The 12143-nt window shown below is 33.9% G+C and overlaps 1 protein-coding gene across 1 annotated transcript; it reads left to right on the forward strand.

Annotated features, from left to right (window-relative positions):
- Positions 1 to 1745: 1745 nt before the first annotated feature.
- On the forward strand, positions 1746 to 8585 carry LOC128555734 (uncharacterized). Its single transcript, XM_053539034.1, has 3 exons — positions 1746 to 1798; positions 2064 to 3122; positions 4134 to 8585. The coding sequence occupies exons 2-3, from the start codon at positions 2078 to 2080 to the stop codon at positions 4745 to 4747; spliced, it is 1659 nt and encodes a 552-aa protein (XP_053395009.1). The 5' UTR covers positions 1746 to 1798; positions 2064 to 2077; the 3' UTR covers positions 4748 to 8585.
- The last annotated feature ends 3558 nt before the right edge of the window (positions 8586 to 12143 follow it).

Genomic DNA, 12143 nt, shown 5'->3' on the forward strand with positions numbered 1-12143 from the left:
ATGCCTTGGCTGTACTTCGCCAGTAATGCTGAACCGTCTATAAGCTGGAACTCTCTTCCTTTTTCAGTATATTACCAAACTCTGGGTCTCTGTCTCAGCTTTCCGATGCTCAGCCTATATTTGCTATCATCTATAGCATTAAACTACCCTTAAGGTAAAACTTCTATTCGCTGGCCCTATAGCTCGAAACCTTGTTGAATTTCTGCAACTCTTCTTTAGTCTATGAATTTCCAAAGTCTTCTTTTTAATAATTTATCCGCCCTGACAGGGTAACTGCAATAGTCTCCTTATCAAGGTACTGGGATGAATTATTAGTTGAATCCTCGATGTGTCTTCTTCAACCGCTGGATACCGAATGAGCTCTCTGTCATCCATCTACCTATTTATATCCCAGCAGACGTGCTATTTTTAGAACTTGTTTCTGATTGGTCCAAATTTAAACATAACGTTTTACAACGAGTACTTGCTCTATCAAATATCTGGTTCCCTTTAACTTTTGTATATGACATAATGTGCGAAGCTGGGACCCAGCCATCCACATAATGAACCCAAATCAGCATTCTATACATAGAGCGTGACGTCACACATTCCATCAGTGCGACAGTATGAAAGCGCTACCGTAGTGTACACAATAACCATATCAGCCATAAATGACCCAAATTCTATTATTAACAGCAATTCAACAATAATTATAGCAATGACAACCTGAAAAGGGAGTCAAGCACTATCTGTGCTTATGTGTTACGTTATCAATATATTAAATATACAAATTATTCTGACAGTCATTTGAAAAAGAGTTTGCACGAAATTAACGGATATCGTTAGCTATCGGACACACCATTCAAGTGCAATGAAGCGTTTTAAAAAATACGGAAGCCCATTAGAAACAGAACTTTTTGCAGGACCCTTGTATCATTTTAGTGCAACCTGTTCGATACCAAAACAAAATAAACATTCAGTTGCACTGGCAACCAATTAATTAACACAAAATGCATTAAACATTTTAATAACACGAAGTAGAAATGAACAACAATGGAAATAATCTACTCCAGTTGCTAGGTTATGCGTATCAAATATCCTTTATGACTGAGCAGCATTTAATAAAACTAGTAGCAACAGGTGTCATATACAAAATAGGTACAAAATGGGAAACTTTATGTGTAAAATTCTGATCCGTAAGCAGATAATGGCAAACCTGTAAATTATCAGAAGCAATGAATACAATATCTTTCTCTGAATTAATTTGTTTAAATATTCAAAGATGATGTTTAGCTTTCTTGTTTGAATGACATCTCTCTCTTGTCTCTTTGAATGTTACCAAACAGATCTTTAAGTAGATTTTATTTTGGAAACACATCAGAATCTAAGCATACTTTGTCAAGATAACTAAAACGTCCTATCTATTAGAGTTATAATTCACTGGTTTCACTTTTCTAAATAGGACAAAAGTGTTAGATTAAATATTCCCAGCATGAAAAATGAAGTGGAAAAGCTAAATCTCCGGTACCAAGTTTTTAACAGAAAGTAATATCATAGGCAGTTGGAAGTCTACACTTTCAGGCGCACTGTCACATCAACTTTCGTAATGAATTATTACTATGTGTTCATGATTTGCTGGTCCGTACTTGAGTAAAAATTGCAGACGCAGCTAATCAGAGTATAATCTTTATTTTCCAGCCAAACAAATTATAAGGCATTTAACAATATACATAGCTGTTTCTATTTCATTTTAATTTAACAGGCGCAAGCAAGCAAGACATCGTCACTGAACTAAATCAAGAATATTTCGATTGTCCAGGTATGGGTAAGCTGACTCACTTATCAGCTTTATTGAACTCATTTGTAAACGTTATTGAAAAGAATAAGCATATCAATGTAAAGAAAATTATACAAATGCATATAATATTTCTCTGACAGTATGTGCGATATCATAATATGATTGTCTCAAAACACGGTAAACTGGTATAGGTTAATACATATTGATTAAAATCTTTAATGTAATTTAGTTAATACTTTAACACTAAACGTAAACATTCTAGTTACTGAATTCTATTTGGTCATAGGTGACGAGGAATGGATGCCCTTTCTTAACTCTGAGAACAAGAAAGTCGCAGAGAAATTGTTGAAATTGGGACACTTTCCGAAACAGAGAATACTGAACGAAATATGCCGACGGTTCGGAAGAAATTCTAAAGAGACATTGATGATCTGCAACGCAATTTGTGCACACATAAAATCCAAAGATGAACATATCTTAGATGTTTGGGCTGCATATACACTACAAAACACGAATAGTATAAAATTTGTCGTTAGTTTGGAAGCATTTGAGAAAACAGGAAAGGATGATATAGCAGAAAGTATCCGCACAGACACAATGTTTGACTATTTTTTAATAACAAGAACAGTAGGAGAATACAGTAACGAAAGTACTGAAATCATAAACCACAATGTAACTTCTGACGAATACTTTGATAACGATGCCTATAAAAAGCTCCAAACCTGTGTTGCAAAATATTCCGTTGAACTGATGAAGCAACACAAGTATTTGTCTATCGTATCTGCTTGTTCTAAAAAATCAACAGGGTATGGCGACTCCTGGAACCTGAAGCCAGAAAGCTGCATTGTTTTATACGTACACACAAAACATTACATTCCAATTAACGAGGAACCATTTAAAACCCATTATGATGGAATACCGGTTGATGTAAGAGAAGGTTCCTTTATTCCATTCGGGAGAACTGCCACAGATGTTTTTGAACATGTACAAATGGGTTGCCAAATAGGCGGGGAAGTTGAAAATGGTAAATATAAAAAAGGGACTTTAGGGTGTTTTATTGATCACCCACAATACGGTGTTTGCGGACTGACATGTGCACATGTTTTATTAAACTCATGGGATTTGATCAGATTGCAATCAGCACACAATGGTACATTCAACTGGCCGTTACATGATATGTGCAAATCAGTGTATCAGCCAGCCAATCAAACTAACAGTATTGGCGAAACTGTCCAGTATATCTACAAAGAAGGATCCGAAAGCTGCACTGGAATGGAAGTGGCTCTTTTTAAACTCACGAGCAGACAGCCAAAATCATCTGACTTCCCCGATGCGTCAGTTACAGGTAAGTTACAAGTCATTATACAATTGATGAAACTGTGTTCCCTTTTGATATCGTTTTCAGTTAATTTTACGATACTTAAATGTTGTTCAAGGTTTTAGTCTTTCACGAGTTTATCATAAATTGCGAAAATAGGAGGGCAATTGTCAGTCTGCAAATTCAGTTTAATGTTGTTCAAGTTGCAGATGTTGATAGGTTATTGCTATAAGTATTTTATAACTATAAAAATATTTAAAATATTTTTCAAGCAACGTTGACAACCACACACTGAACAAATTTTCTAATGCAACATGAAATTTTTCGAGTATCTTAAACGTGAAATTTGGCATACGTTTAAACACTTCTCTTGTCAATGTCATCAAAAATTTCAGTAAAAATATTTCAGCAATCTTATCAAAATGTTTTGAGGTATTTAGATAAATAAAGATATGGAATTGCATTATTCAGTTTGCTGTACCTTTGACAAGTTATTAAAACAATCTACCTTTCAAAATATGAATGACATTTCAAATGTGTATACTAAGAACAATAAGAAGTTCAAAAGATATTGGTCAATAAGTGTTTTATTGAAAGAAAATTTCATGTATATATTTGTGTTAGTTAGAAAAGATTCAAACATGCGATTGTATATCAGAATTTATTTCAACTGATTTTTATGCCAATTTCCACATCAAATATTTGCATTTTAGATATCTACCGGGCATATTTCGTCGGAAATTTTACAAATAACCAAGCGAAATATTTTGGACTCTAAATACATCACAGCATTAATTTAAGTGAAATGTGCTTACAACCGTTTCTTTGATTATTATCTTAAGTGTTCAGTCTTCAATTTGTGAGAGAAAAAAACTGATTTCAATGGATATTTTTGATCTACATAAATGTAAATATTTTAAATGCAATAAATATTTCAACAATTACAACACAAAAAATTAGTAAACATGCTCATCGCTATTCCTGTTTTGTAAACGAAACAGATATGTATTTTTCATTGTAAATATTATATTTCAATAGTACCGACGATAGCAACGAATATAAACTACAAACACTGGCGGATTTCAAGTGCGGCAAGACTTAATTCGAGAATGAAACACGTGGTTAAATTTGGCTCACAGACTGAGTTACGAGATGGGATCATAGAATTTGACATTGTATCGGTGAAAGAGCTGAACTCCTATCCACTTGCTATAGAGAATAATTCATTTATTAAACTTCACAAACAAATTGAAGTAAGTCCGAAAACACAACACATTTTATTTGCAGACAAAGGTGACTCAGGCGCCCTTGTTTTTCTTGTTGACGACCACAGTTCTGAGAACACCTGTATTGGAATAGTAGAAGGAGGAACATCATATGGATCTACAGTTGTAACTCCTATTGTTCCTATTTTAGAGGAACTGAAAGTTTCCGGTTTGAAATGTTTTGACTCTGAAAACCGTCTCTCTGAAATTCATGGCAAAATAGAATATGTTGGAAGCGAAGTGCAGTCAGTGAAAGAAGAGGTCCAAACTTTGACAGGCGAAATGCAAAAAATGCGTACTGATATGCAGGAAATGGATAGTAGAATAGAAAATCACATGCAGAATATTCAGCAAATGCTGAGAGTTCCAATGCAACCGAATGCTTAAGAAATCACTGTTTGATACAAATATGTGAGAAACCAAACTTATGCAGATACGTTGTAACTATTTCCATTTCAAGCTACATTGATGGAAAATAACTGCAATCTCCTTATGAACAATATGTCTTTTTCAAAACATTATATGCCTGTAGAAAGATATATATATCTTATATCTGGAACTTGCAAAATAAAGCTGCAATCAAGTAATCCCAATTACTGACTTAGCGGATAAAACAATAGTTTGCTATCTCATATTAAGACATATTCCATTCTTCATTGCGGGGGGCCTCCCTTTCCAATATAATATCATTTATCTGGGTATCTTTTGAATATTAAATGCTTGATTTGCACATACCTTATTATAATCACGCTATGTTCAAGCCTTGCATATACCATCTACTTTTCTTGTTATGTATGATAATTGAAGACAAACTAACACTTGTATCATTTCAAAAAAATATTATTTCGGTATAAACTTAAGAATAATGTAATTGTGTTTTGAAATTGACAATACTCAACTGATAAGAATCAAGTATTTTCCTGATTTCTATTGTTCTAATGATTCGATAGTAATTCAATACCTATTTCGTTTATTCAAATTCTGATAAACGGGATTTACTGGGTTGTTGAGATTTTTGAGTATTTTACACAGGGAAAATATTTATAAATTTGTCTTTTTGTGACATTTTTCTTTTTTTTTTTTTTTTTTTTTTTTTTTTGCTTCTATTGAAAATGTTATCAAACCTCAACTGATACATCATTTTTTCCGGTGAAGATGCATAAGGGTATTTGTTCGACACTTTATGCAGTCAGTAAATTGGCTATATGCTATAATCTTTGTTCACTGTTCGAAGGCAGTCAGACATGCAAAGAGCAAAAGTCATTCAAAACGTTTTGTCAGTATACCGTTTCTGACATTGACTTTTCTTAACATCATTTGCATGTGTATCAGATTTGCATTTCAACAGCTTTAGTCTTTCTTGAACATCTCAGTTTTATTAACATCAGCAAGCATATATATATTATGTTCGACATGAGGAATTTTCAGTTTTGTCGAATTTAATGCTTTTAAGACATTCTGATATCTTTTATGAATATAATTATGGTTATGAAGTCGAAACGTACAGTATAGAATGTCAATTGTTCAGTGGTAGTTAAGAGGTCGATTTAGGTTAAAAGTTATCAGAAATGTACAAATAGTTGCATCTTACATTAAAATTATTTATTCCCGTTCCTTCTTTGTAGTTCGATACATCACAATGCAGATAACAAATCCTAAATGTGAATTTATGTACTTGTTCTCCTATCTTTCCGCGATTTACTTTGATTATGGGATAAAACATTTATTTACGTTTGAGCGTAGCGAATTAGGAAATAACTGGATTTTTAACAAGTTTAAAGTAACCATATCAAAGCTTAGACTGATCTTAGAACTTGTTTATTGACTTTTGCGATATCTAAAAATTAAATGCTGTTTATATCTACACTTGACATGAATTGAACTAGTTAAGACGGTCAAAATAACGAGAAAAGAGTAACTATTTACATACTCGCATTAATGTATATATTCAATAAATAATTCATTTATCACTTTGGCAGGGTAGTCAGCCTTATTCTAGCCATTTGCCGAAAAGTCAAATTCATATGTCATATCTTTTTAGTAGCGGCCGAGTATTTTGTTTTAAACTGAGAGCGGGGTATCAAAATATAATATGTTACTTGTAAAAAGATGTTAAAATCTCTTTCAAACGCAAATCTTATGTTCACAGCTGTCAAAACAGTGTTCGGCATCGTAGGAATTGAACCACGAGGGCGTCTGAAACATCTGAACGATGAACCGTGGTAAATTAGACGATAAATAACAAGAAGGCTTTGATTGTTTTCATTCTGACATGCTCATTGATATATTTTAATAGATATTAAACTGGACTTCGTTTACGCGAGGAGTAATGTATCGAACGTCATGCGGCAATATGACGTCATAATTGACGTCATAATGCTCTCTTACCGGTCCGCGCGTCAACCGTTGTTTATCGCAGAATATATAGAGCTTGATTTTCTTCTTTGCTTAACTGGAAATCAAATCGAGCCATGTTTGAATGAAGTATATTTTGCATGGAATTTTCTATTATTCATAATTCATATTCTTTCGCTGTCAAGTGTAGTTCCGTACCAGTGAAAAATATAAATGATATTTTCACTGTTTGAAACAGTGAAAATATCAAAAAAAATCACTGATAAAATTCAGTACTTCATTGAAAAACATAAATAAGCTTAAATATTTTACCAAATAATTTGACGTTATTTGTTAATCTATTAAAATACTGATTTTAAGTGCTAGATGTAACATTGTGATAAGCTTACACTTCATTTTCGCAGCTGATGTTTTTTAAAAGTTTCATTTTATTTAGTCATACTCAGTCAGCAATCAACTCCAGGAATACCAAATACACTAGAAAATTAACAGAGATTTGTTTTACTCTGTATATTCTTGTTATTTTACTATGATCTGTGATATAGTAAACGTAGTAATATTTGTATGAGGAATATATTATTCATTCCATCGTTTGTATGATTAAGTTAAGTAATATTATTACCTTAGGACCTTCCAATGTTATATATAAAACAAAATTATTCAACCTTTCTTTAAAGTTGATGCTAATTATCTCAATTTAACTTGTTTCTTTATCACCATTATAATAATGATAATAATCATCATTTTTATGAGATGCGAGAATGATCGTAAGTTAGAGACCTCTCATATCTCCTGCTGGTGTGTTGGTAGCCCATAATGTGCTAATAACCTTTCTATTAATAGGTATCACATAATCACTGATAAGCTGCAGATAAAGGTAGACTTGTAATATAGTGGAACCATGTTTTTAAGTTAACCAAATGTGCTTATATGAAACAACTGAGAAGACCTAAATTACTATGAACCTATGGTCTAAAACGCGAGCTCGAAACAGTTTCTACGAACGTGTTGCTGTTGGATGATACAATTTAAACGATCATATTTTCTTTTTGACTGTTTTCCTTTCATAAACTGAAGTTTACATATTTTTCTCTTGGAATAATGTCACAATGACGGTTTGTCTTTATTTCTGATGCATTGTCTGGAGTGAAAGAAATAACTGTGAGTTTGAGAAAAGTGCAGCTTACTTATACTGAAACAATAAATCACATACTTACAATCACTTACTTCAATTCACTTACAGCTTCACCCATTACCAATTTTGCATTTGCATAACTCTAGACTACCCCGCCACCCCACAACCTCAAAATAACATATTAATCAGGGTTTGCAAAAACCTGAAAGCTAATTATACCGGGTTCTTGTTGTTATGATAAAATTTACAGAATTTCTTGCTTACAGACATTTGGTAAATTTGTATCAAAATGTCAAAGATCCATATAATTATTTCTGGCTCACATACACGCATTCTGATAACAGCAAATTTATATCAAGGGGAGACAACTTTTTCACTTTTGTTAGAAGTATAAAATTTTATTAACACAGTATGTTTAAGTTTATTCAAACAGGTGATGATTTTAATAAATAAGTGATAACTATAAGAATTAAAGATAATATTAGATATTTCTTGAATTGCTCTACCTATTTTGCTCGTTTTTTAGATTACCATCATTTGCCTAGGTCGAATAAAATGCACAATATTTACTTTAAGTTTGAAGGCTAAACACGATTTTGTCTTCTATAAAATTTAAGAAAATTATACAGTGTCTAAATAATAAAATTGTGTAAATATGACATGTAAAATCAAGCATGTTTGATGTTTTTATTTTGTATACACTAATGCTGAAATTAAAAAGTTTTTTTATAACAATATTTGTTCCTTTAAATTTGATCCATGCTTTGATGTGCAAGATGACCGTGCCGTGTTTGCCAAATCCATGAAGTTACAGAGGGTTTCAGTTATGTAACTCTGCCAGCAGTGTTTACCCTACTTTTTCAACCAGACACATTCCAGACATTTTCAAACTTTTCGATACTTTTTTTCACCAGAGTAGTATATTAGCCTCCTCACATGGTATAGTGCTATCAAGAGTCTATCAATTCATCTATTTACTATTTATGATTAGTAAAACACTAACTCGGTTTGGAGCTATGGAGTGAAATATTCAGCATTAAGAAACCGCATTTGGCCGCTACTCTCCCTAACTTTTAGTGTCTCGATGTTAAAGATTTCACTTCCTAGCCTCAGTTCTATACATAAATATATCATAATTGATTATTATATATTGCAATTAAGAGGACGTCTTTGTTTTTTTTTATCTAGGAGAACTCGGGTAATGTAATAGCTTTGAAGCTTTCTGATCTTTTAGACACATTAGAATGATTTTAATAAACGCAAAGGCTCTGTAGTGTTAGTCCCGTTCATCTGAGAACGGAAAATGTCAATGCTTACTGACATACTATACATAAATAACTTGTATAGGCTGAACCCCACTAAATGCAAGCTCTCTATATAGTTTTATATAAACCACACTTCAAAACCAGCTCTGCAAATCCATTTTCCAGTATATCAGATCTTGGCAGCCTACCAACTTTCGAAAGCTGAATGTAAGTGCAACAAAAAGTCAAAAGAAAATAGGGTGTTAACTTTTATATAAGAGAACTGTGACCAGCTAAAAACTCACCATCCAAAATAAAGCAACTTTTTCATCAGTTCCGGCTTGTTGACAGTGGTATCGTTCCACCACTTCCTGTCCTCATAATTGCCTTTTAAACACTCCCGGAGTGAACTCATGTCATCATGAGTGGACGGATAGCTCAGTGGTTTGCACACTGGCCTTCCAATCATGATGTCGGGGGTTCGATCCCTGGCAGCTACTCGGGAATTTTCAGAAACGCTTTTCAGTGTTTCCCACCCAACTAGAGGTGTACTTGTCAGGAACCCGGGCAATTCTTGCGTGTATCAGTGCTATACACTGGGCAGGTTAAAGAACCAGGCTGTCTATTCGAAACGAGCTAGGCTAAGTTAGACGGACAAGCCTGTATCTGATTTCTGATCTCTCTGTCGTGAGGGCTTTGTCTCACACTGTCCCTCAGGTCAGATCGCTCTGTGTCTGTACTAGTAGAGGATGAATTGTGCGCCCTGTGTGGCTGCATTTGAACTATGTAAAGCGCCCTTGAACGTAAAACTGATCATGAAAAGGGCGCTATATAAATCTGGTATAATAAACAAATAAATCTATACAACCTATATTACTTGAAATAATGGACATCAGTGGTATCAATCAATGTCCAATAAAAAAATAAGGGGAAAAATTGCAATATATTTTACTTGGAGTTTTTGTGACTAGACCTCTGAGTATTTGGTAGTGATCAGCCTATAAGAGAATTTATTTTAAATAATTTTGATAAAAAAATGCCTTTACCTTTCAAAACAATGCAATTGCAATAAATATACCAACTTCCAGGCCCAAGAAATGAGTTATTATATCCAGTTTTATACGGTCATGTAACAAACGCCAAATTAAATTGAAAACTCGTGTCCGAGGGGCAAATTCAACGTTCCACAGTTTAAGTTTTATTCAAAGTTTCTTGTCTGAAAATCACCATGACCTATAAGTCACCTGCAAATTTAATTTTACACAATCCCATACTATAAGTACTTCAGACCTACCTTTTGTATATGTTATTCTAAGGTCTGACAGAGGTGTTGTAGCATTATTATGGTGTGAAATGCTAATTTTTATGTTAGTCAAGTATGTTCCCTGCCAACAGAAGGAAACAAATAGGCCGACAGCATTGATTTTAGAAAGGTATTCCAAACTTGAGTAGAAAAGGTAATAAGTTATTTTATGTACACAGTTTTGGCAAACAGTTTGTTTGGTTGCAGTCAGACACCTTTCAGGCACATATTCGTGAAGGTAATGATATACTTACATTCAGAGATGTGGACGGTTCTCAAACAAATACCAGGCCACCCAAACCCTTGTTTAGGACTCAGACCTTGGCTAAACAATGTGCACACTCTGACACAGAAGGTATCACAAATCACACTGATCTCCTCACAAACAAGCTGTACAAGCCCCTTGAACTCTTTCTTATGTTTAATTCTGAAACAAAGTACCACATGCTAACTTATAGGTCATGTAATTGTGACTGCCGCCTCAAGGAAATGGGGTCTCGGTTGGTATGAGCGCCTTATATGTACCGAATGTAGATACTGTAGCCAGTTTTACCGCTTATTTGAATCTGTCGTAACTGGTAAGAAAGGTAGACAAGCTGCCCAAACTAATGTAGGCTTACAACTATGTCAACCCCTATTAGTAACACAGGTGCTATTAGAATTTTGGAAAATACTGACATTATTCCACCTAGCCCAGTAGGTATGCAAAAACAATCAAATAAGATAGGGGAAGCCATAGAAAGACTGAATATACAAGACTTGAATGAAGTAAGGGAAAAGATAAAGGCTGAAAATGAAAAATTAGGTTATTAAAATCCAAGACGTGTCCGTGTCGACTGGGATTCCTGCTACAACTCCTTTTCAGGCCGGGACAATTGGTACCTCAACAATTTGTGAAAATAACACAAAACATACGAAAGTCATAGGTGTATATGTAGATAGCAAACTCTGTAAGACAGCCTTAAATTACAAAATCAAAGATATGACATTAAGTGCCCAAATCATAAAGGTAAATGCACTTCAAACTTAGCTGAATCTGATTCCGTTGGTAATGAAAACAAATGGAGTCTGAATATTGTCCGGCAGGTTAATCAAGACCTTGACATTGCTTACTTTACTAGGGACGGGTATTCCAAAAGTCATGCTGGTGTAAGTGCAGTACAGAAAGCCCCTGTCAGCCACATTAAGGACTTAAGACATATGAGTTACTCCCTTAAGAGTGAATTAAATAAGGCTGCATTTAGTAGACCATGTTTACTAGCAAATTCAAAGCTAACTAAAGAAACAGATTCTCCATTTCTGTTCGGGTCAAATGTGTGGTTGAGCCGAAAAATAAACACTCTATTTATAGAGGTGACCTCAGCTTTATAAAAAAGAAAATGTCAAACATAATATCTTCAATAATCATTTGTTTCAAGGGCTACTGCGGGGACTTCTGTAAATTAATAGTTTAGTTTGCACTGGTGATTACCGCAAAGTACTTTCTCCAAGCTAATAAAAGACTGAAAATGACCAAGTCGGATGAAGAAATTCTAAAAACATGTTTTCAGTCATTCCTATGCCCTTCCAGTTCAGACCAAACTAGGTTTCTGACTTCATCCCAAAAATGTGAAGCAGTAAACAAATCCTATCAAACATGTATGCCCAAAAATCAAACATTTTCTCGGAACTGGTAGAATCCATTGTCATATTCTTCAACTGAACTATGGTTTTGCTGATTAAGTACTGATTAAATCTAAGTCTTTG

The sequence above is a fragment of the Mercenaria mercenaria genome, chromosome 3, assembly GCF_021730395.1.
Source record: "Mercenaria mercenaria strain notata chromosome 3, MADL_Memer_1, whole genome shotgun sequence".
NCBI lineage: Eukaryota > Metazoa > Mollusca > Bivalvia > Venerida > Veneridae > Mercenaria > Mercenaria mercenaria.

Excerpts from the sequence above, each read along its gene's own strand:
- LOC128555734 (XM_053539034.1), top strand. The coding sequence starts at position 2,078 with ATGCCCTTTCTTAACTCTGAGAACAAGAAAGTCGCAGAGAAATTGTTG. Across the intron at positions 3,123-4,133 it reads CCCCGATGCGTCAGTTACAG|TACCGACGATAGCAACGAAT; the intron begins GTAAGTTACAAG and ends ATATTTCAATAG.